The sequence below is a fragment of the Capra hircus genome, chromosome 13, assembly GCF_001704415.2.
Source record: "Capra hircus breed San Clemente chromosome 13, ASM170441v1, whole genome shotgun sequence".
NCBI classification, from domain to species: domain Eukaryota; kingdom Metazoa; phylum Chordata; class Mammalia; order Artiodactyla; family Bovidae; genus Capra; species Capra hircus.
This window is the reverse complement of record NC_030820.1, coordinates 7,703,247-7,728,429: the sequence shown is the minus strand read 5'-3', so window position 1 is coordinate 7,728,429 and position 25,183 is coordinate 7,703,247. Positions and strand designations below refer to the sequence as shown.

The following is a 25,183-nucleotide window of genomic DNA, read 5'->3' as shown; positions in this document are numbered from 1 at the left end:
AACGGTTAGCTTTTATTGCACTTAAAATTTTACATAAAGTAAAAATGAAGCAAATATAAAAAGATGTATGTCCCAGTTTCAAAAAATATTTAAAAACGTTAACCCAGATTTTTTTTTTACATCAAACCTCTGTCGTTTATGTTTTACTTGTTCTCTCCTCTTCTTTTGTCAACCAGTAAGCTTTGCTTTTTGTCAATAAGATATATGATCTGATAAGCTTATTTCAAACTCGCCCCAGGGAAGTAGGGGAGGACAGAATTACAGGTGAGCACTTCAGAGTGACAAGTCTGTTCCCTGGGCCACTGAAGAAAACAAAGAGGGGCTGCTTGGGAAGTGACTCACAGAGTCTTGCTTCTGTGTGAACACGAGAATTAAACTACCAGAAAGCTGCCTTCCAAACAAAAATGACTAATTTTTAAAAGTAACATTTTTAAAATCACATAGCAGTTGTATCCCCATATTAAAAAAAAAATTTATTAAGGATAAAAGCCCACTAAAACATATTGGCAATATCTGTGCACTTTTAAAAAGACTCATCAATTCTAGATCTTAATTTTTAAACACACATATGAAACCTAGGAAAGTATCTACAAATTTGTAGCACTAATACATTTTAAATGTCAAACAAAAGGAATAAAAACTTACATAATGAAAGAATTATAAATCCTTTTAAATTTCCCAAATTTTACCTTAATCACTTAGAGTATGAAGGAAGTGAAACAGAGGGGACCATAGACATTGTTTATAACATATTTGTCATGAATCATGGTCAGGAAATTTATTAAATAAGTACATTTATACTCAAGATAATTTCCCATGATAATTTTAACTTATTTTAAATAGACGCTATTATAAAACATTCACTTGGTCCAACTCTAATTGATTAATAATATTTCATTCCTTAAAAAATTTTGCAGATAATCAATACGTGCCAATTCTTAAGGGAAAAAATATCAATTGTAGTACATCTACTTCTCCCAGACAGTGCCAAGGAAGAACAGTTTCCATGGTCATTTACAAACAGGTATAATATAAAACCGCTTTTGAGTATAGTGAAAGTGTAAGTGGATCAGTTGTGTTCAATTCTTTGGGACCCCATGGACTGTAATCCGCCAGGCTCCTCTGTCCATGGAATTCTCCAAGCATGAAGACTGGAGTGGGTTGCCATTCCCTTCCAGACTCAGGGATTGAACCCGAGTCTCCTGCATTGCAGGCAGATTCTTTACTATCTGAGCCACCCCCTCAGTTTTTGATTCTACTTTAAATATGTTTCTTTCAACATTAAACATGTTCATGTACTCAGTCACTCAGTCATGTCTGACTTTTTGACCCCATCAACTGTAGCCCCCCAGGCTCCTCTGTCCATGGGATTTCCCAGGAAGGAATGCCAGAGCAAGTTGCCATTTCCTACTACTTTAGAGGATCTTCCCCAACCAGAGATAGAACCTGTGTCTCCTCCATTGGCAGGCAGATTCTTTACCACTGCGCCACCTGTGAAGCACCAAACATATTTATGCACCCAAGTAACTTGGACTTTAGGAAAATATCAGTCTTAAAAGAGGTAACTCCAAACACAAGGAAAATACAAAGATGGTTTGGAAATAAGATAAATCTCACAACTTCAGAAACCACTCCTCTCAGAAAATCTATTTTAGTTCAATTCAGTTCAGTTCAGTCGCTCAGTCGTGTCCGACTCTTTGCGACCCCATGAATCGCAGCATGCCAGGCCTCCCTGTCCATCACCAACTCCTAGAGTTCACTCAAACTCATGTCCATCGAGTCTGTGATGCCGTCCAGCCATCTCATCCTCTGTCGTCCCCTTCTCCTCCTGCCCCCAATCCCTCCCAGCATCAGCGTCTTTTCCAATGAGTCAACTCTTTGCATGAGGTGACCAAAGTACTGGAGTTTCAGCATTAGCATCATTCCTTCCAAAGAAATCCCAAGGTTGATCTCCTTCAGAATGGACTGGTTGGATCTCCTTGCAGTCCAAGGGAATCTCAAGAGTCTTCTCCAACACCACAGTTCAAAAGCATCAATTCTTCGGTGATCAGTCTTCTTCACAGTCCAACTCTCACATCCATACATGACCACAGGAAAAACCACAGCCTTGACTAGATGGACCTTAGTCAGCAAAGTAATGTCTCTGCTTTTGAATATACTATCTAGGTTGGTCATAACTTTTCTTCCAAGGAGTAAGCGTCTTTTAATTTCATGGCTGCAATCACCATCTGCAGTGAGTCTGGAGCCCAAAAAAATTAAATCTGACACTCTACTGTTTCCCTGTCTATTTCCCATGAAGTGATGGGACCAGATGCCATGATCTTTGTTTTCTGAATGTTGCGCTTTAAGCCAACTTTTTCGCTCTTCTCTTTCACTTTCATCAAAAGGCTTTTTAGTTCCTCTTCACTTTCTGCCACAAGGGTGGTGTCATCTGCATATCTGAGGTTATTGATATTTCTCCTGGTAATCTTGATTCCAGCTTGTGTTTCTTCCAGTCCAGCGTTTCTCATGATGTACTCTGCATAGAAGTTAAATAAGCACGGTGACAATATACAGCCTTGACGTACTCCTTTTCCTATTTGGGACCAGTCTGTTGTTCCATGTCCAGTTCTAACTGTTGCTTCCTGACCTACATACAGATTTCTCGAGAGGCAGGTTAGGTGGTCTGGTATTACCATCTCTTTCAGAATTTTCCAGAGTTTATTGTGATCCACACAGTCAAAGGCTTTGGCATAGTCAATAAAGCAGAAATAGATGTTTTTCTGGAACTCTCTTGCTTTTTCCATCATCCAGCAGATGTTGGCAATTTGATCTCTGGTTCTTCTGCCTTTTCTAAAACCAGCTTGAACATCACGGAGTTCACAGTTCACGTATTGCTGAAGCCTGGCTTGGAGAATTTTGAGCATTACTTTACTAGCATCTATTTGGGTACCTAAAATGAGTACCAATACTCCAGAAACAGTGAAACAATAATATGGTTGGCAAGTTCTGATAGTTTGGGTGGATATTAACAATGAGCTATACAGAGAGGGTCATGTGGCTCCAGGGTAATCCACATGTATGCTGCTGCTGCTGCTGTTAAGTCACTTCAGTCATGTCCGACTCTGTGCTACCCCATAGATGGCAGCCCACCAGGCTCCCCCATCCCTGGGATTCTCCAGGCAAGAACACTGGAGTGGGCTGCCATTTCCTTCTCCAGTACATGAAAGTGAAAAGTAAAAGTGAAGTTACTCAGTCGTGTCTGACCCTTAGCAACCCCATGGACTGCAGCCCACCAGGTTCCTCCATCCATGGGATTTTCCAGGCAAGAGTACTGGAGTGGGGTGCCACTGCCTTCTCCAATCCACATGTATGATAACTAATAAATACATATCTCAACAATTAGAGGTATATTGATCTACTCTTTGTCAGTGAGAACTGACTATTGATCTGCTCTCAGTCAGTGAGAACTGACTCACTGGAAAAGACCCTGATGCTGGGAAAGACTGAAGGTAGGAGGAGAAGGTCATGACAGAAGATGAGATGGCTGGATGGCATCACCAGCTCAATGAACATGAGTTTGAGCAGGCTCCAGGAATTGGTGATGGACAGGAAAGCCTGGCATGCTGCAGTCCATGAGGTCACAAAGAGTCAGACATGACTGAGCAACTGAACTGAACTGAACTGATCTGCTCCAAAGAACTGTAAGCCATTCCTCCAAAGCTATGTTTTAAGTCATTTCTAAGAATAAGGAATTTGTCCTTTGATTTGTAATTATGTCTCAGAACAAGACTTAGATACTATTATCTTAAGGTCTGAGCTTCCAGGACAGTACACAGAAGCATTTCTCAAATTGCTTCTTTCCTAAAGATAAACTGTTAGAGAACATAGCTTAATTTAACAGTAGTGGATTGTACCTTCTGAAATGATCCTGGCCCTACTCATCACTATGAAGATAAAAAGCAACTATGTACAAGTTTCAGCTCTGTCTTGATAAGTAAGCGCTTTCTCAGATTTAATGAACCTTTACAATGCCCTACTTTATTGAAGTCCACAATAGGAAAACAAGATGGGTCTCATATCTCCATCTTCATAAGTGAAAGAACGGAAGTTCTTTTCCCAGGGCCACACACAGTGTGTCAGAGGAAGAATTCACTCTCCGCTTGCTCCAGGTTTGCTTCTTCAGTTCAGTTCAGTCACTCAGTCGTGTCCGACTCTTTGTGACCCCATGAATCGCAGCACACCAGGCCTCCCTGTTCATCACCAGCTCCCGGAGTTCACCCAAACTTATGTCCATTGAGTCAGTGATGCCATCCAGCCATCTCATCCTCGGTCGTCCCCTTCTCCTCCTGCCCCCAATCCCTCCCAGCATCAGAGTCTTTTCCAATGAGTCAACTCTTCGCATGAGGTGGCTAAAGTACTGGAGTTTCAGCTTCAGCATCATTCCTTCCAAAGAAATCCCAGGACTGATCTCCTTCAGAATGGACTGGTTAGATCTCCTTGCAGTCCAAGGACTCTCAAGAGTCTTCTCCAACACCACAGTCCAAACGCATCAATTCTTCGGTGCTCAGCCTTCTTCATAGTCCAACTCTCACATCCATACATGACCACAGGAAAAACCATAGCCTTGACTAGATGGACCTTAGTCAGCAAAGTATTGTCTCTGCTTTTGAATATACTGTCTAGGTTGGTCATAACTTTTCTTCCAAGGAGTAAGCGTCTTTTAATTTCATGGCTGCAGTCACCATCTGTGGTGATTTTGGAGCCCAGAAAAATAAAGTCTGACACTGTTTCCACTGTTTCCCCATCTATTTTCCATGAAGTGATGGGACCAGATGCCATGATCTTCGTTTTCTGAATGTTGAGCTTTGCATTTTATATAAAAACAAAGTGAGAAGGGTGACAAGGCGTTAGGGAGTCACAGCGGTCAAGGACACAACCTACATCAGCTGGAGCTGGATCATGCACCATCTGCATGGCCAGACACGGAAGCACAGAAAGGGAGAAGAGTAAGGATCAGCAGTCTTTAGTTCTGCAATAGCTCAGCCTGTCACTGTGGCCAGGTACTAATCTATTCTGAACCACAATTCCTCCTCTTTCTTGGAAGGTCAAAGGGGTGTTTTTTTCTCTCTTTGTTTTTTCTTTTAATTGTCTTTCTCCCAATCCCTAGCCTAAACTGTAGTAAGAGTCTAACTCGGATGTGGGGAAAATAAGGGTGGATCAGAGGGTGAGCAGACAGGCAGGCAGGCAGGCAAATAACCACCTGATGTTTTGCTTTGATTTCTCTTTCAAGTCCTGTAATGACAGATCTCACTCCAGTGCAGTATGTTTTGGAAACATACTTAAAAGGGATATGTGATTGTTTTTAGGTACATTTTAAGTATTGACTAATAAAAGGCAAATATCAGAACAGAAGAGCAGTTTAATTTAGCATTTTTAAAACCATTTCGTATTCTAAGGCATCTGTGACCTGCTATAATCTAATTATTTCTCCAATACCCTTTGGAATTGTTCAGAACAATGTGGTACAGTTTCTAACTGGTGCATTAAACATCTGGCCTGACTTCACAGAATTACAGATAGCTGAATGTGCACTCTCTATATATTTTATTAACATCCCATAGGCTCATGTTAAGATGTAGTACTGATGTGTCCTGACTTGCATCACTACCTGTTGACAGGAAAAACTGGGCTAGACTTGAGAGGGTCTACAAATAGAGAAAAATCTTTTAAAGATGTTTTGGTAATTTAAATAGAAATTTTGGCTTAAAAAAAAAGAAAAGAAAAAGAGCAGCTTCAAGTTTATAAATTTATAAAACATACCCACGTTTCAGCATGCCAAATCCTCTAAAAATGAGCTAATCTCCAGCATCCGCTCCTTCCTTCTCAAACTAACAGTATCCAATTGTCTTCCAGATCAAACATGGTCCTCCATTCTCAGCCATGTGTTTGAGTCAGGTTAACTCTACCTATAGCTCTTTACAGCAGGACTAAGCTCACCAACACATCCCACTATCTTCCTGTAATAGGTTCAGGAATGAATGTGTGATCAAGTTTAAAGAAATGAGAAAAAGTGAATCATACATCTGTGCCTGTGTAGGAGCTTCTGGAGGTGACCTATCTTCCCTTGAGCACTGCAATATGGGAATGTGAAATGTGGAATTGTCACTGCCTAGGGGCAAAGCCTGGAGTTCCAATGTATATGGCCGCAGGAGGCTGCCAACACTGGGAAAGGCAGAGCTAGGGAAAAACTGTATCCTTGTTGACATATTTCAAGCCACTGTATCAAGCTTCACCTGAAGCCAGACCATACATTTGAACTTCTCAGTTTCATGGACCAACAGGATTTCCAATCGCTGATTAGATAGTAAGGCTTGAGCTTTCCGTCACTTGCAACCAAAAACTTCTTTACTGGTAATAAGCACAAGGCATTTTAATATACCAAAAGCCTAAGCTGATTTTGTTGGTTGGTTTGCTTTCCACACAACTTTGAAGACTTTGTTCTCAGGGAGAGGGTGAGGGGAAGAAAAATCATCAAGAATTTCTTTCTAAGACCTAAGGAAGCTTTAATACTTTTTAAGATTAAATTTCAAATATCATAGTTGGAGGTCTGGGGGTCATCTAGTTCTACTAGCTTCTTTGACAGGGAACTTTAAGGAATTTGTGTACAGTGAATGAATGAACAAGTGAATGGGGTAGCTTAAGTCTAAGCAGGTTGGAGGGCCTGAATTATTCCATTTCCTCTGGGAGCTGTTTGTAAAAGAGGTTTGGTGGTGGTTGTTTTCACATGGATACACAAGTCAACAGCACAGCCTGGGAAACCTGATTCCAAATCCAACCTCCTCTGTCCTCCATCAGGGAAAATCTCATAACCTTTCACAAAAACAGAAAATGCAAAGTTCATCGACATGACCAGCTTAGATCATCTGACAGTTTTCAAAACGGAATATGCTAATTAAGCTTATATTCCAGCCAGTTAAATGCCTTTCCAACCCAAAGTATCTACTAGTTCTAAATCCTAGGGACGTGGGACCGTGAAATGCATGAAGACAACAGGAAAAAAAAAATCAACAGGGAAATATCCTATTTGCCCACTTCCTTGCTCATTTCCTGGCCGTGCAGAACGACTCCTTCAAAGGGGGATTTTGAAGTGTGAAAAAAACGTGTCATTGGTCCTCTCTGACCTCTCTTTGTGCTTCCTTCTACCACTTCTTTTGTTTGTTTGTTTGTTTTTTCAGATTTTATTTTATTTTATTTCTTAATGCCTCCTTTTTCCAAGGGCTCAGATGCCCTCATCTCAATCCTAGCAGTTACCACTCATTTGGTACTTACTGTAAGTCAAGTACTGAGCTAATGATTTCAGAAAGATTTAGTAATTTGTCTACAGTCAAGTGGTAAAGCCAAGATGGAGCCCAGATATGCTAGACTGTGAGCCTAAAGGGCTTCTCGTTGAAAAGTGCCTGCCTTCCTTCCCCTCCTACTGGGACAGCTGTCCCCTTCCTGCAGTTCATCTCCCTTATGTAACGAAGGAGGAGAGGAAAGCAACCTGAATTAATTCAGAGAAACTCAGTCTTTTCAGAGGCGGCACATTTTATTTCAAAAGGGGTACATATTATTACAAGCTCACCTCCAACTGGCAGAATTTCAGACAGCTGATAAGAGCAAGAAGTAAAAAAAAAAAAAAGAACAAAAATGAAAACAAATGGAAGCAGCAAAAGGGCATATATTTTTGGATGGGGTAGGCTGATGGAAGCTATCCAAGACTTGGCCTTCAAAGTTAGTGCCTTTAGTACAGTTTACATTTTTTCATAATCTCCTGCCTCTTCTACATTTTAATCCACATCTTAAAAAAAAAAAAAAGAAGCAACAATACATAATTGGCATTCAATAAATCCCTGCTGCCTTTATTTGCCACGTGGGAAGCCCAGAGCAGATAATAAGTCATATTCTGAATGGCAGACGAGGGAATGGAAACCTCAGAACTCCTAACTCCCAGGCCAATGTACCTTCTTCTGGATACTGATTACCAAAACTGCCCATTTATCTTTCTTTTCTGTTTAAGGTCTGCCTGAATGGAGATAAAACTGATTAAACATGGCTATAAAACCATAGGAATTTGGCTAGGCAAAAAGTTCTTTTTAAATATACTCAACTCCCAACTGAAAATAGCTTCTAGAAAGAATTATTTCATATAACAGTTTAACCCATGTGTTTATTTTGTAGTAACAGAAAAAGAAATCCATCCTTTAGCTGAGAGATTATCTTTAGTGCCACCTCCCTTTCCTCTAAACATACAGCAGCTGCATCTCAATTCAACTTTTGCTACCTAACATTTCTAAGAAATTGGCTTTTCAACAAACATTAGAATTCTAAACCTCCTGTATTTATTGGGTCTGCCCTCAGAGGCCAGTAAAAGTGCAATCATAGAACAATAGAGGTCAATATACCTCTTATCAAGAGTTCCCCTTCTACTGTGATATCATTTATTCTTGGAGAGGAACTCAGAAGGCCAAACTGCTATCACAGAGGCATGTAAATAGATAAACTAAACTAATGAAGAGACCATAATCAAATAGTCCTGGGAAAGACAATTAGCTAGCCTCCTTCAGAAACAAACACTCACAGAAACTTTTAGAAAGCACAAAGGAGAACCTCTGACAATAAAGCAGACAATATGAGTTTAAGGATACTGCCCTCCAGGTAAATAGAAAAGCAAAATTCTTCCCATTGACATTAAAAACTGAAATGCACTTAGTGGAAAACGTATGGGCCCAAAGCAACTGTTATTCAAACAGTAGAAACTAGTCTATGAAAATCAAAATTGAAAATAGAAAGTCTATAATTCTGCTAATTAGATATTGCATTGCCCAGAGTTTGCTCATATACATAAATTAAAATACAACCATTTGAGTACAAGTAAAACTATTTCTGAAAGGTTTCTTTCTTCTATGTTTGCATCTTAAGTCTATATCTTAACTCATGTTCAAAGCAAAAACATATCAGAAAGAAAACTACTCTATTTAATAATTTTTCAAAACCTTTTTAGTTTAGGAAGAGTCCCTTTAAATATGAAAAATCTATCTACTAGGCTCTAAAGAGATGTACAAATAATTTGGGGAGTATATGAAAAATAGTTTCACTTTCTAAAACCAACACATACAAACAATAACTTACTCATTACCTCTAGGGGAAAAAAAAAAAAAAACTAGTTATCTTTTTTTTTCTTTTACCCTTGTAGAATTCCTGTTTCCTTCCCTTAAATCAATCAGTTATTTATTTGAACCAACTTTCTATTCATTTGTTGAATAAATATTCACTGTTGGGGTTACTAGCCTTCACATTTATAATATTATTATAACTAGTCAACAATGAAAATATGATTTTGCTTAACTCCTTTCTAATACAGACAGCTTAAAAATAAAAATAACCCGTGTCTTTCTACTGTAACACATAGTCTTCTAGCAGCCTTGCATTTTTCATAAGCTTGCTACCACCACCCTGCTCTAGTCAACTTCAGCAGAGGCTGCGATTCCAAAGGGCCACCTACCAACCAGTGGCATCCCAGCCCTGCCAGGCCAAGCACCTCATTCTGGCTGCTCTCACTCCCTCTAGCGTTGGCAGAGCTCATCTGTCTGATCCTCGAGTTACCTCACTGAGCGAGAGCTCAGCGAAGTCCTGCCCATTCTATGACATCACCCCCTTCTTCAACCATTGCGAGGTGAAGCTTTAACTTCAGACTTGGAGGTGGGCTGTGCAGCAAACTGAAATGCTGGCCCCCACTTGCTCCTCAGTGGAGGAGTGATCCGAACGGGACCGGCTCAGCCTGCAGCTGCCGTGGGCTTTGTGTGGACTGGATTCCGAGCTGGGCAGAGGGGGGCGGTTATTACTCCAGTTCCCAGGCAGTGGAATTACAGCTCGAGCAGCAGGATATATGGGATTGCTTTTTCTCGTCTTCCTGGTAAGTGTTTCCCATGTTTTTCCTTATGATTGTCCCAGAAAGTTTGCTCGGTTTTACTCTCTAGAAAGGAATGGCTTGGTATCATGAGGCATCCAGATACGAACGTTTGCTCTGTCACCAGGACGAGCAGTGTGTGTGCGTGCAAGCCAGCAAGGAAAAATTGGACTGTTACAGCCAAATGCAAGAAGTTTCTTGAAACCTTTATTTCATTAAAGAAAAAAAAATAATGATAAGTGGCTATCTTATGTCTCGGGTAGTTGCTATTTGAAAAGAGGCTTATGGAAAACAATAAGTTGGAAAGTTAAATGGTAAAGAACACAAGGCAGATGTTTTTCCACAGAGAGGAAAGCGAAAGGTCTAGCTAACTTGGCGTGTACTGTATGTGTGGTATGATCACCAATTGCTGTTTTTATAACTGTGAAAGAAAATCAATAATCCCTCAGCCCATGAGTACGCAGTACATGAAAAGCATACATCTTGCTCACAGCTAGCCCAGCTACTCCTGGAGACTTATGTGCCTCTGTAAGGATTAACAGCTACACCTAGATTTTAAAGCTTGCACTGCTATCCTGCCAGAGCTGCTTCAAGCATTCCAGGCTTGCAAATCTTAACTAGTGAATTCAACTCAGAGGAAGGGGAAACTCTCTTACAAACCATATCCCCTCTCTAGCAGAACGCCAAAATCCATTGCTTGGGCAAATGTGGTATGTGACTAGCATAGTAATTGGCAAAGTCTACTCAGAAAAACTAACAAAGCTCAGCCTGGAAGCTAAGCCTGATGTATGCAGGGATTTCAGGGTGGCAGGGGGAAAAATGAGTAGAGCCTCATCAAGTGGGATACTCAAGAGTATCCATTCACTTGCAACTTATAATAGGAAAATCTTACATTGAAAGAAATATTTTCATACCACAAAGCTTTCAAAAACTACCTAAATGTATCTATTCAAAAAAATTTTTTCAGTGAATTAGATCTGAAACAAAATGGTTGCATAGAAGTAAAGAGTGCAACAGGCCTATATTTTCTCAACGTCTGGGAGTTTGATTGTTATTTACTTCCTGAGAATGAAAAAGGAAAAAAAAAGCCTTGATATGTGCCAATTATAGAACCAAATTCTCTAATGGTTTTAACAATTAGCTATTTTAAATTTTCTTAATAAATCGATCCGCTCTAAAATGCACACATATGTTCCCCCATTAGCAGGAAACAATATGAATAAAGACACTATCACAGTGCATAGGCTGAGGCTATGCCTTTCATTTATCCCCAGTCACACAGGAATATCCTAACCAGCATAAACATAAAGAAGGAATTTGTTTTCAGACAGGACCTTAAAGTGACAGATGACTGATACCCATCTCTTTTGAAATGAGGAAAGAAAGAAATGAACCTTTCAAAAGTACTACAAAATATTAGTTACCACTACTACCAATATTAATAATAATATGCCAGGGTTTAATCTGTAAGAAGATTAAATCAGAGATATGCCACTTAGTTTGCAGATATATGTGTGTATACAATGTACACACACACATATCTAGATATATTGATTAGCCTGAAATAAAAAAATAGGGTTACAAAAACATGATTGCATGTACTTAAACAGGAAAATCACATCAAATTTCTTTTTTAAATAGAATACTGCCAAAAATATATCAAACCCAAGATTCAGCAAAGATATTATTGAATGACTAAACAGAATGACTTCATTAATATTATATATAATACTATATAATACTAATTATCAGTTATGAATTGTGCTGTATAATACTATGTTATTAATTGGGTTTTTCATCCCCCCCTCATTTTAAATCGATTATGTTTAGGTTCAAAATGCCCAATTAAACACTTCCTAAACATTAACATCTGTCAAATATATAACTGGGCAGCAAGTAAAGTTTTTTTCAAAAAGAAGAAAACCAGTAAGAAAATTTGCCATAACTGAACGTGGCAGTAAATAGAAGGTATGTTTCTTTTGCTTCCAAGTGCTAATTAAGGAGCCTCCAATTCTATCAAACTTTTTCAGAGCTAAATGAAGCGGTGTGAAATAAATTTGGTTGAAATCTTGTGGCTGTCAGACTTTGTTAGCAAGCTATTAATTATCTTTACCCCAGTTTCTTCTCTAGCCTATATTGCCCAATCAAATAGAAACTCCAATTACGTTCAGCATCTCTTGCCTAGGGACACAAGACCCTAATGAACACTCAGTGTCTCCAGATGAAAAATACAATTATCAGCTTTAAACACACAAGTGTACTGCAGACAGATTTGTCTCTGCTTTTCTTGGCCACATACCCTAAGGCTTCCTCCTCTTTCTGGATTATTTTGAACTATTTTAAACCCAACAAAAATCAGTAGCAGAGGACTTGGCTTATATTAATATTATATGAATGTTTCTTCTTTATGTTTTTATTCTTCATATGCCAATGTTTATACCAATATTAGATTAAATCTGATCATCGGAAAAAAAAAAAGGTTGAAAACTAACCATTTCAGTGGTTAACTTTTCCCCCTATTTTTAAGGTGGGTGGGCTACATAACAAAGAATGTGTTTAATGCCAAGATCCAAGACTAACTTAAAAATTCTGAATAAACTCCCTTAAATATTCTTTTATTCAACCAGTTTATTATAACAGCATTATAACTAATTGCTGAAAGTCAAATGAAGGCCAACATAAATGAAGCCAACGAGGGAAATAAGATTCAATAAATTTTTCAAAGGTTGTAATTTCTCCCCTTCTTTCCCCTCACTCCCTCTTCCCTCCCACCCCCACCTTGTGCCCCAGAGGCCTTCACTGTTCTCAACGGGAGGCTTTGTTGTAATTAAACCAGAGGAAAAGTGGCCGGCAGCAGCCAACATCTGACTTGCGGCTTCTGAAAGCTGTGTTCTAGTAGAGTGTACCACCCCCCAGCGGGCAAAAACTCTACAGTAAATCTCTCAGCAGTATTAATTCTCCAAAATGCAGTTTTCTATTCAGAACATAAAAAGGACCTTTTGTCAACTCTTTCTAACATTCTACCATTTCAAAAACTTATCACAAGTCAACAAACAAATTTCTAACTAAGAGATGATCTATAAATATCTCCTGGAAAAAGCCTTCTGCCTCTTAAGAACCAAAACGGAAATATACATTTCAGAAAGCATTTTCCAGTTTCAGGATGCAGATCAACATCACTAACTTTGGTAAAACATCACATTAAAAAAACAAATTGAAAGCCATGTTTATATTGCATAGGAGAGCTGGTTTCAGGACTTTGATGTCTGTTGACAAGAGAGCTACAGAAAACAGATTTTAAGTAAAACAGAACAAAACTGTAATTTAAGCAGCAGCTAAAGTTGCATTTGTTTAACATATGCATAATTTCTTTTCTAGCCCCCAAATCAAGTGTCAGGAATGCATAAAAAGCTCTCTCCAGGTATTAGTCTGCTTAAATGCAAGAAAGGAGAAATTGCTCTCTCTGATGAGACAATGACAGCTTTTGTTCTTTATTCTTTCACTTTTCACGTGCACAAGTTACCGTGGCAACTTTGAAAAGAAAACCCAGAGACCACATTTGGTTAAACCCCATTTTTAAAGTGTGCCACTGAACTGTGGATTGATCAGTTTATGTGCTGATGATTTTCCTCCTCTTTAACAGCAATATTCAACTCTGACATGAAAAGGAAAAAAAAAGGATTTTTTTATGATTATGGATGTTATCATTTTCCAGCCCAGTCCATGGTACACAGCACACCTAAATATTTGTTGTACTAGAGTATGGAAACTTGACTATTAGAAACTTAGAGCATATCAAGCAAATTGTACTCACCACACTGAAGAAGGAATATCAGGCTCACAGTGGGAAAATGTTCGCAGTTTAACAAGGATAAGCGTAATTTTAATTGCAATTGCCTAAAAGTCAATGCAAACTTAAAGCTTGTTCCCTGCCCCAAGCTCTCAACTGCTCACCTCTACCAACCTCTAAATTAATGTCTTATTCATACTTACAAGCCATGGTTCTCTAACTTATTTAGTTTGGCTTAATATTATATAAGGAAACAGGCTTCACTATGATGGAAGATAACATCCCAGTTTCCCTTTTTGTTTTAAGGATGCTTGATTTAACTTTACAAGCCAAAATAAATGAAGCAGAACTAGATTCATTTATCACAAACCTACTCGGGAAAAGAACCTGTAACATAAAAGGAGAAAGTGAAAATCCTTTGCTTTGGAACTTTCATCCCCTATTTGCATAAAAGAAACAAATCTTCTAGGCTAGAAAATAGTCTGGATAAAACCAAGTAAGGAAAGGCACACTTGCTTCTCTCCCTCTCAGCAAACCCTTCAGACTTCATGACTCTCAAGAGGAGAGTTAGAGGTCCTTCTGCTTGCCTGGCATTAAACAAAAGAATTGGAACTTTCCTGAAATCTGATGATCGTGGAAAATTTAACTACCAGCCAGGCTGCTTAGAAAGCATTTTGCTGTCACTGCCAACTAATCTGATATACTCCAGTTTTTCAGCTTAGCCATACACATGGGTTATTTGAAATACTATTTGTCGTTGCAAAGACTTAACATTCAGAGGTTGATCATTTTGTAGAGCTTTCTAGCAGCAGTTTAAGCCTTCATAAATAAATTACTTTCCTAATATTCTAAATTATGATTGTATAAAGTCCAGTGTACCCAGAAATATTCACAGACTTGGATAAATTTGAGGAATCATGTATTTTCTTCAGTCTCAAGGTTTTACTCAAAATAATGCAGTTAACTTCGACTAAAAGTTCTACATACTTTTCCACTTTTAAATTGAATATATTTAAAAGTCCCCGGATAGTTTAGAGACCATGATGTGAGGCAAATCATTAAACACAAACTAAAATCCCCAAACTCTGTACACAGTTTAAGATTTTATTTTAGAGCAATGATTTCACATCAAAAATCAATTTAAATCGAAGGGACAAATAAAGGATTTAGGAAGTTAGCACTATCAACATATAATCTTAATCTAAGTGATCAAAACATAAGAAATATCAAATACCTTTTCATCTCAAACATTCCTACCTCCAAAATAGTAACAGAGAAGGAATCATATAAACATAGACGGCCTCATGTTCTTGACTATAAATACCAGCATTCTATTCAGATACAACTTGCTCAATTATATTAGTTTTATTAAAATACCTCAAAATGACAGCATCCTTATCTATTTGCATACTTCTTTTAAGTGTATCATGGAAATCAGCTGGTGACTTTTCATGGATGTGATTATATTATAAATGCATTTTTAAAAATCCATATTTTTTAATGTATAAAAAGAAATTGATAGGAAGATCCATATTACAAGTTTAATTTACCAGTATGGTGATTATGTTTTTCTTTTTGCTACAGTTCTAAATGCTATATACTTAAGTAATGATATGATTTCTTTTTAACTTTAAACATTCCTTTAAGTAACCAGGGCTCCATTTATGCTTGCCCCCAAGTTACCCCATTAACAATATTTCTCTAAAAGATCGATTCCTTTTTGTTCAGATGTAATGGCCTCTTTCAAGCCTATGCAGACATAAAGCCTCTGAAGTCGACGTTGTGGAAACCTGGCCACAGTGTTCATGCCAGTGGGGGTCATTTTTTTTTCATCAGTCACATTCAACTACAATGTCTCTATATGCATGAATATGTAGAGCCAGCTCAGAAAGAGGGAAGTCTAAACATGGGAGCAGAGCTGCTTATTTCAGATGGAAAGACCATTACAGCCTCTCATACGTAAAATAAAACACATCTCTTTAGCTCTATAGTTTTTAAATATAAAAAGGCAAGAGAAGACGTAAGATATGAAACAAAATCACGCATGCATTGGACTGTCTGAGTTTAAGTAAAGGGAGTAGGAACTTGTGAAGGAATCTTCATTTTTGAAAGAGGATCCTCCCCAGAGAAATATGTTTTGTATTTTTGCCTTTTGTTTTAATGCAATCTGGGGAGAAGAGAATGGCATTTTCCAAGAACTGAATGAGATTTTAGGCTTTCTGTTAATCCCACGTTATTACCACCACTGTATTCATGGCCATGTGAGTCTGCACATCAAACAGAGCAGAGGAAGCAGTTTCACACATGCAAAACGAAGCAAACAAAAATGAACTAATCTTCCTTTTCATACCAGTGTAGAATTTTCTTTCTTTCTCTGATTTAAAAATGTAAAAAATCAATACATATTAGATTTTGAATTGGTAAAAAACTTATACTTCAGCTACCAGCTTTATCTCTGGTTATCATTATGTACCTTGTACATACTCTAGGCTGACCAACAATTTTTAACCTCCATTCATCAGATTCATCTTCCCAACTTTAAAGTGTGTCCTGGTGTAGGAGAAATGCCTGGCTATTGGCAACAGTTTAAGCAGGTTCTCTGTGCGATTTTTATAATGGTTTTAATTAGTTTTTAATGCAATTTAACAAAAGTAACTGTTTCCTAAATTGCTTTAAATCTTTTTCTTAAATTTACCAAATTGTTTTACATGTTGAATAATTTTCAAGCTTAGAAAACATTTAACAGAAGATATTTTTTAAAATAACATTGTAATTATTAATTTCACAGCTTAGTTTTCCGTTTTCACGTACCAAGAAAGCAAGTTTTCAAGAAAATACTCCACTCAAATTCAACAATAATGAGCAAAGCCCTAAAGGCATTACTTGTAAAACCTCACATTAAGCAATACATCACTTAAACTTTCCTCTGTGGGCACTTCGCAATATTCACTAGAGACTACTTTATCCATCTGCTAACTGCTATTTTTACTTCACGTTTCCTAAATAATAAATTAAGTGTATCTGAAATTTTTTTTTTTAGTTTCCTTCTGTTAATTCAGTCTATGATAGTGTTGATATCTGGTGACAAATTAAAAGAATCCGAATTTTCAATGAGAGCCAGAAACACAAATCTTGGTCTTATTTAAAATTCACTTTGAGTACTGTTTGAATTCTGGAACAGATGCTATCCTTGTTGGATGCAAGGTAATTACTGAGGGAGAAACAAATCGCTTGTAGGGTCAAATATTTCCATGATATCCTAATGTATCTTACTTGTATAGACAGTCCCTGAATAGGTAACTTTACGTAACAGATACTGAAACTACCCACCTCCCCTGTCCACCCCCCAAAATCTTCATGCATATTAGATAATGGACAAAGCAGTCATTCTTAAAATCATGAGCCTCTTTGGTCAAGCTGTAAGCCTCTTCCAGAAGTTAAAAAGATAATCTTCGGAAACTGACATGTTCCTGTTTGCACTTTGAGAGAAATGTCTTGTCAGGCTTTGATATGTTTTCCTAATGGTCATTACAAGGAGACAGACTGAAATGATGTCCTTTCTGTTCCAAACACAGTTTCTCAAGTTTAGTTTGTTAAAAATTGTATTTTTCTCAAAAAATGTTATGACTTGAACTTCTACACTGCCTTTGGCCAAGAATGCCTGAGTAACTAGAGTTTCAAGATCATCAATTAGCCTTTAGAAATAGTTGTGAGGAGGAAGGTTGCAGTGCCCACCTTCCACAGCAGGGAGAATTGAGGCCTGCAGGAAGAATTAAACAAGACACTGAGAAAATCAAAAGAAAACTTCTAACCCTTTTCAACTCTTTAAATTGTAGACTATATGACTTTGTAAAACTATGTTCAGAAATATCTAAAAAGTTATGGCATTTCATTTAAAAAAAAATCCTAGTTATGGCTTTGCTTACCTCTTTCATGTACTTATTTTCTTTTTTTTGCACACTTTATCATTTTATATAAGATATAAAAGTGAAATTTTAAAGATTGGCCTGACCTGAATTCAAAATCCATAGGAGAGGCTTACTGTCTTTTGCATAAAGCTTTGCTTCTGTGTTTAATTCAAAGTCACACTAGCAGTCAGTTAAAAACTGAAATTATTTTGTGACAAACTCAAATTTGGCTCCCACTTTATTTATATAGCAAAATGGGAAATAAGAGAAAGGGATCATCTTATCCCTTTTCAACAACTACTATGATGAAAGGTGTTGCCTAAAGAAAGAATTGAAGCTAAATTTCTAGGAAATGTCTCTAGTGTGTTAAAGTTCTTTGTTAATAGCTGATTAAAACATTTTACTTTCACAGGAGATGCTCAGGTCCAGAGTATTTCAAGGAACAGAAATATAAAGGAAATCTAGTATGCTTCCATGAAGAATATTTGAATTAAGTTTTCTTTACCTCTTGAAAGAATACCTGTTCTTGCATAACCTCTGACTGCACCAGATATTCTGAGAAAGCAGCAAGAAGCAAAAGCTGGAAATAGCTATTTCACAGCAGGTAATCATACCTCAGGATGTAGCTACTGTACAAAGTTTATACTTGGATAATCCTGGATGGGAATAAAGGTGGGGGGTAACTGCCTGAAAAACCTATTACTATACAGGCCTTAGCATCATGAATGGCTTTCTTCATGAGGATCTGAAGTTACTATCTCTGACCACATTGCACAGAAGAGACAATAAGAATTTCAAAGAGAGGAATTTCCACTAAGGGAATTAAGCTACACAAAAGGAACCTTCACACAGAAACTCTATAAGAAAGGAAAAAAAAGTAGGAAACCATGTGTTCTACATAGTAACAGGAAACTGAATTGTTTCTGGTCCCTACTTTAATGAGCTTGCCCACCATGCTGAACCGCAGCTGGAATGTTCATTGACAACAGCAAGCCTGATCTGGAGGTGTGTACGGCATAGAATTACTTGAATAAACAGTGAAGAACATTTCCAAGGACTAAACAAGAGTTTATAAGTCCCAGCCCCTCACCAGGAAAATAATATATGTGCATTGGATTTTCACTCACGCAAAATTTACTCACATCGTTCAATAAGGTAGGAAAAATATTAAAGTCTTTTCTTTTCATGCCTGAAATTATAAAGGCTAACTAATACCTAAAGGTGCAGAAAAAATTTATATTACATACTAGATAAGTATAAATCTATAATTCTCTACCAATGGAGAAAGGTAAATCATATTTCAGATTAGGACTTGAAGAAAGATAAATACATTGTGAAAACATGTTATGAGCTAGAATATAATGAAAAATGTTCATAAACCCATTTAACTATGTACTACAAAACATACAGTAAAATAGGAAAAAAAGAGTTTAACATGAAATGAAATTTTCCACTTAGATAAGATAGATGTATTAGCTATGTAAATCTTTCCTTCCCCAAAGTAAATGAAAACAATTCCTTCTTATTTTTGTGCTAGAAGTGCCTATCTCACAATGTCTAATATTAACAATCAAAGAAAAACAACATCAATAATCAAAGCAAACAATTGATTTAACTGGGATTCAGGATCTCCAGAGGTGTGTGACTATTCCTGAATAGTATGAGAATAGATTTTTTACTACACATTTCTATACTTGTACAGTTTACCATGTAAAAAGCAGATATAAAATTTTGGTTTTTAAGAATAGTAACATTATCTTTAAATATAACAAATCATATTCCTATGTGTCAATTCATTATGAATATTAAGGAAAAATTAGAAATCAGACTAGCTTGGCCAGTGGTCACAAAATTGACATAAAGTGCTATGAGAATGCTTTAAAACATTCAATAAAACTATATTCAACTTTCAAAGTCAAATAGATTTGGGACAAAATACTTCTAATACCAGAAATATTTAAAGTAAAAATATTGTATGATTATGTTCATTGTTAGCTAGCATGCAAAAAAAAAACACCTCAGCACACAAGAAAAAATGAACTAATAAAAGTGATTATTAGATGTTTCAATGTTCACGTCTATTTTGAATACTATTTTAAGTATGCTATTCTGACGGTTTTCTGTTGCCTTTTTTTTTTTTTTAACTCACTCCACTTTAGGGCTCTGAAACTACCTTGTGTAAAGACCTCAACACTGCTGACCATGATCAGCCCAGCCTGGAGCATCTTCCTCATTGGGACTAAAATTGGGCTGTTCCTCCAGGTGGCACCGCTATCAGTTATGGCTAAACCCTGTCCATCTGTGTGCCGCTGTGATGCCGGTTTCATTTACTGTAACGATCGCTTTCTGACATCCATTCCAACAGGAATACCAGAGGATGCTACAACTCTCTACCTTCAGAACAACCAAATAAATAATGCTGGGATTCCATCAGATTTGAAAAACTTGCTGAAAGTAGAAAGAATATACCTATATCACAACAGTTTAGATGAATTTCCTACCAATCTACCAAAGTACGTCAAAGAGTTACATCTGCAAGAAAATAACATAAGAACCATCACTTATGATTCACTTTCAAAAATTCCCTATCTGGAAGAATTACATTTAGATGATAACTCTGTCTCAGCTGTTAGCATTGAAGAGGGGGCATTTAGAGACAGTAACTATCTCCGGCTGCTTTTCCTGTCTCGTAATCACCTTAGCACAATCCCCTGGGGTCTGCCCAGGACTATAGAAGAGCTCCGCTTGGATGATAATCGCATATCCACCATCTCATCACCATCTCTTCAAGGTCTCACTAGCCTAAAACGCCTGGTTTTGGATGGAAACCTGCTGAACAACCATGGATTAGGTGATAAAGTTTTCTTCAATCTAGTCAACTTAACAGAACTGTCACTGGTACGGAATTCCCTGACTGCTGCACCAGTCAACCTTCCAGGCACAAACCTGAGGAAGCTTTATCTTCAAGATAACCATATCAATAGGGTGCCCCCAAATGCTTTTTCTTACCTGAGGCAGCTGTATCGACTTGATATGTCCAATAACAACCTAAGTAATTTACCTCAGGGTATCTTTGATGATTTGGACAATATAACACAACTGATTCTTCGGAACAATCCCTGGTATTGTGGGTGCAAGATGAAATGGGTACGTGACTGGTTACAATCACTACCTGTGAAGGTCAATGTGCGTGGGCTCATGTGCCAAGCCCCAGAAAAAGTTCGAGGGATGGCTATCAAGGACCTCAATGCGGAACTATTTGATTGTAAGGACAACCCGGTTGTAAGCACCATTCAGATAACCACCGGGACACCCAACACAGTGCATCCTGCTCAAGGACAGTGGCCAGCTCCTGTGACCAAGCAACCAGACACAAAGAACCCCAAACTCACCAAGGATCAGCGAACCACAGGGATTCCGGCAAGAAAAACAATTACCATTACTGTGAAATCTGTCACCTCTGACACAATTCATATCTCTTGGAAACTCGTCCTACCTATGACGGCTTTAAGACTCAGCTGGCTCAAACTGGACCACAGCCCAGCATTTGGATCTATAACTGAAACAATTGTAACAGGAGAACGCAGCGAATACTTGGTCACAGCCCTGGAGCCTGATTCACCCTATCGAGTCTGCATGGTTCCCATGGAAACCAGTAACCTCTATCTATTTGATGAAACTCCTGTTTGTATTGAGACTGAAACTGCACCCCTTCGAATGTACAACCCTACAACCACCCTTAATCGTGAGCAAGAGAAAGAACCTTACAAAAACCCCAATTTGCCACTGGCTGCCATCATTGGCGGGGCTGTGGCCCTGGTGACCATCGCCCTGCTCGCTTTGGTGTGCTGGTATGTTCATAGGAACGGATCCCTCTTCTCACGGAACTGTGCATACAGCAAAGGCAGGAGAAGAAAGGACGACTACGCGGAAGCTGGCACCAAGAAGGACAACTCCATCCTGGAAATCAGGGAGACTTCTTTTCAGATGTTACCGATAAGCAATGAACCCATCTCAAAGGAAGAATTTGTAATACACACCATATTTCCTCCTAATGGAATGAATCTGTACAAAAACAATCACAGTGAAAGCAGTAGTAACCGAAGCTATAGAGACAGTGGTATTCCAGACTCCGATCACTCACACTCATGATGCTGGAGGACTTGCAGTTTCGGTTTTTTTAAACCTAAGGGAGGTGATGGTAGGAACCCTGATCTACTGCAAAACACTGGAAAAAAGAGACTGAGAAAAAGCAATGTACTGTACATTTGCCATATAATTTATATTTAAGAACTTTTTATTAAAAGTTTCAAATTTCAGGTTACTGCTGCGATTGATGTAGTGGAGACGCCTGAACACAATTCTATATTTTAGTATTTTTTAGTAATTTGTACTGTATTTTCCTTGCAAATATTGAAGTTATAAACCATTTACTTTGTGTTCTACTGAGTAAGATGACTTGTTGACTGTGAAAGTGAATTTTCTTGCTGTGTTGAACAATCAGGACTGCATTCACATGAGATCCTTGTAGTATAAGCACAGGCCATTTTTCACTTTGGTATTAATAAAATGTAAAAAAAAAAACTGGCTGAATGAGACAAATTAAATTTCAAAAAGTAGTTATGAAATAATGTTCCAACTATTAAATTTGTATTACAGTGGTATTCAGTAATCAAAATAAGTGAAGTAATGGGCAATATCAGACTTGCTGCATAGCTCCATTTTTATGCTAAGTAAATTAGACCTCCTTAAGAAAGTAAACGTTATCTTCTGAACTGAATACATCAGTTGGCATGAAAGGAGGGTGAAGTCTGCTGTTGTTAATGCCATTGTTAACAAAGCTTTGATAATAAAGGACTTCACAAAAACAATAATGTAAGCGTGCTTCCAAGTAGGGGAAACTTGTACTTAGGGAAAAACATGAAAATTTAGACTCACATAGCGTAACAAACACAAGTACCAATTCCATTTTGGTTTTGCCTATACTATCTTGATTTTTGAAAAGTCAACTTTAAAGACACATTTGTTAGTGTTTACAATGTTTTTATCATAAAGGAAGTTAAAAAGAAAAAGCTTAAACACATTTTAAGAGTAGTCTGACTACAAGCAATTCCCCTCAACAATAAAGAGAAAGTAGTACTTTAAATTAGTGAGAATTTAAAAGAAAAATAAATACTGGAAATCAAATTTAGATCTGGTTTATGCGAAATGTTTTACCACTGTACATAAATGTTCAACTTGCTTTCACAATGATCAAGAATACTGCCCATTACTGTCACAGTTTTCCACATACTATGTAACGAACTTGTAACATTTTTTTTCCAGCTTCCTACTGAATTGTGAGCTATGACTTGTTTAAAACCTCATCACTTTTCCGTTGCCATAACTTTTTTTTTTTCCCCCCAACAAAAAACCAAAGTGCATTGTACGCCCTTTGGCCAGTCTTGTATGTGCCTTGATCCAATGCTACATGTATTCAGCTTTTAAAAATCGACAAATTTTTCATACTTCCTTAAATATGAAAAATTGTGGTCTTATTGCTGAATAAAACAAAAAAAAGTACAAAATAATCGTGTTTGCTTTTTCAAGATTATGTTCCTATCACTAAAGTAGCAAACTGCCCAGCACAGTGGTCCTAAATACCCCCATGTATTTTTCTAGGCAAAAAAAAATAAATGTTGGCTACAAATAAAAAAAAAATAGCAGTATCTTGAGCTTGTGTATCATTTTACTTCAATGGCTCAGTGTTTCAGGCATAAACAAATATCCTAACAGTCTGTTGGAACACTCTTACAGAAAACTTCAGAAGTGCTTTCGTAACCTTTCAGTCTTTGTACACAGCTGCTGTCGTCCTGGCTGATACTTTAAGGTAGTTTTTGAAAAATGTTATTTTTTAAAATAGCTTTTTGGTAGTATGAGTTGGCATCAGAGGATCCAAAAATCTCAGATCCGCCACTTACTAGGTTAAGTAAAAACAAACCACTTCCTCTCCTTAGCTTAGTGCCCTTGTCTATATACTGGGACTGTTAATACCACCCACCTCTCAGGGTTGTTGTAAGGGCTAAATGAGACGAAGTGCTTGGAAACGGTACAATGGTCAACAACACATAAGACACACCATGATGGTCGAGCACAGGGAGCCATGTGTTCCCAGTGGTTTGCCAGATAGCGCTGCTCCTGCTACTCTGCTAAGAATTATCTCCAGCTGCCTATAAAGCCTCAGTATCCATTTGCCGTCTTCAAATATATCTCAATACTTTCTCCTTTGACTTACTGTTAAGAAGGGTAGCTGTTTTCTAGGAATAACCTAGCAAAGAAAATGCGATTAACATTGAATATAATGAACATTATCTGAAGGAAGTTTGATTTTGCTCTAAGGGGTTTTGAGTAGTCTAGCTACAGTTCTCTGAGAAGTCAGGGCAAGGCTGAATGGTTCCATAAAGTCCCTATAAACCTGTGAGTTTATAAAAAACCAAAAGCCAAGAACCGTTTTCTAGTTAGTATACCTTTCATGAGCACAGAACAATTTATGTGTTCTATGTATATATGCATTTTTGCCTTTTCATACTGTTCATGGGGTTCTCAAGGCAAGAATACTGAAGTGGTTTGCCATTCCCCTCTCCAGCACTGGAAAAGATTGAAGGTAGGAGGAAAAGGGGACAGAGGATGAGATGGATGGCATCACCGACTCGAAGGACATGAGTTTGAGCAAGCTCCAGGAGTTGGAGATGGACAGGAAAACCTGGCGTGCTGTCCATGGGGGTCGCAAAGAGTCGGATACGACTGAGTGACTGAACTGAACTGAATATATGTGTTTTGATTACTTTGATTACTGGGATAAATCAGAAATACGTTTTACACTAGCAAGTAAAGAAAACATTGAAAGGGTAAAAGTTTATTCTTTTACCTAAGCTCACTATGAAATGCAACTACTTTGTTGAAATGTATATATATACATATATATATATATATATATACTTTCAATGAGTAATACAAATCTCCACCTCAAGGACACTAATTATATAATAGAAACATATGCATCTATTCTGAATGTTCACAATTTTTATAGATCAGGTACTAACAAAGAAAAATGTAGGAAAAAATTCTGAATATACACCATACACAGTTAACAAGAATACAATGGGGGAAGCTACAAAAAAAAGAAAAATGAGGGAAAAAAAATCACTCCCCTGCTGAATGTTTGACAAAAATCAAAACTTTGTTTTTGGATGCAGGCACTTGTAACTGCATTAAATCACTATACTTACACTCTCATTCCCTATTAAAAACAACATTGCTCTATCTTTCAGTGAGGCCTATTTATTAAAGTATTCCCCTGTGCCAAAGGAACTAGTAAAAAAGTCAGTTTTACTCACCACATTTTCTGAGTAAAGCACATTTTATAGCTATATGCCAACATGACAGTTTTTAGGAGGAATCCAAAGAGACCCACATGCTTTAAAGCACCTGAAAAGTGGGTGTTAAAAGGGAACCAATCCACCACCGAATTTTCTTTAAGATTAGCTCATCTGTCCCTGAAAACAGTAGTGGCAT

At 37.6% G+C, this 25,183-nt stretch overlaps 2 protein-coding genes across 3 annotated transcripts in view; one reads left to right on the top strand and one right to left on the bottom strand.

The window, feature by feature from the left end:
- The window catches only part of MACROD2 (MACRO domain containing 2), a 2,334,919-nt gene that overhangs the window by 1,958,334 nt on the left and 351,402 nt on the right, over positions 1–25,183 (bottom strand). The gene's annotated exons all lie outside the window — the stretch shown is intronic.
- On the top strand, positions 9,686–23,337 carry FLRT3 (fibronectin leucine rich transmembrane protein 3). Of its 2 annotated transcripts, none has more exons than XM_005687827.3 (3): positions 9,686–9,937; positions 18,042–18,233; positions 19,789–23,337. In XM_005687827.3, the coding sequence occupies exon 3, from the start codon at positions 19,832–19,834 to the stop codon at positions 21,779–21,781; it is 1,950 nt and encodes a 649-aa protein (XP_005687884.2). In that variant the 5' UTR covers positions 9,686–9,937; positions 18,042–18,233; positions 19,789–19,831; the 3' UTR covers positions 21,782–23,337. The 2 variants fall into 2 exon arrangements, with proteins under 2 accessions (XP_005687884.2, XP_005687885.2); XM_005687828.3 differs by having other exon boundaries at positions 18,042–18,784.

Coding starts and splice junctions, on each gene's coding strand:
- FLRT3 (XM_005687827.3), top strand. CDS start 19,832: ATGATCAGCCCAGCCTGGAGCATCTTCCTCATTGGGACTAAAATTGGG.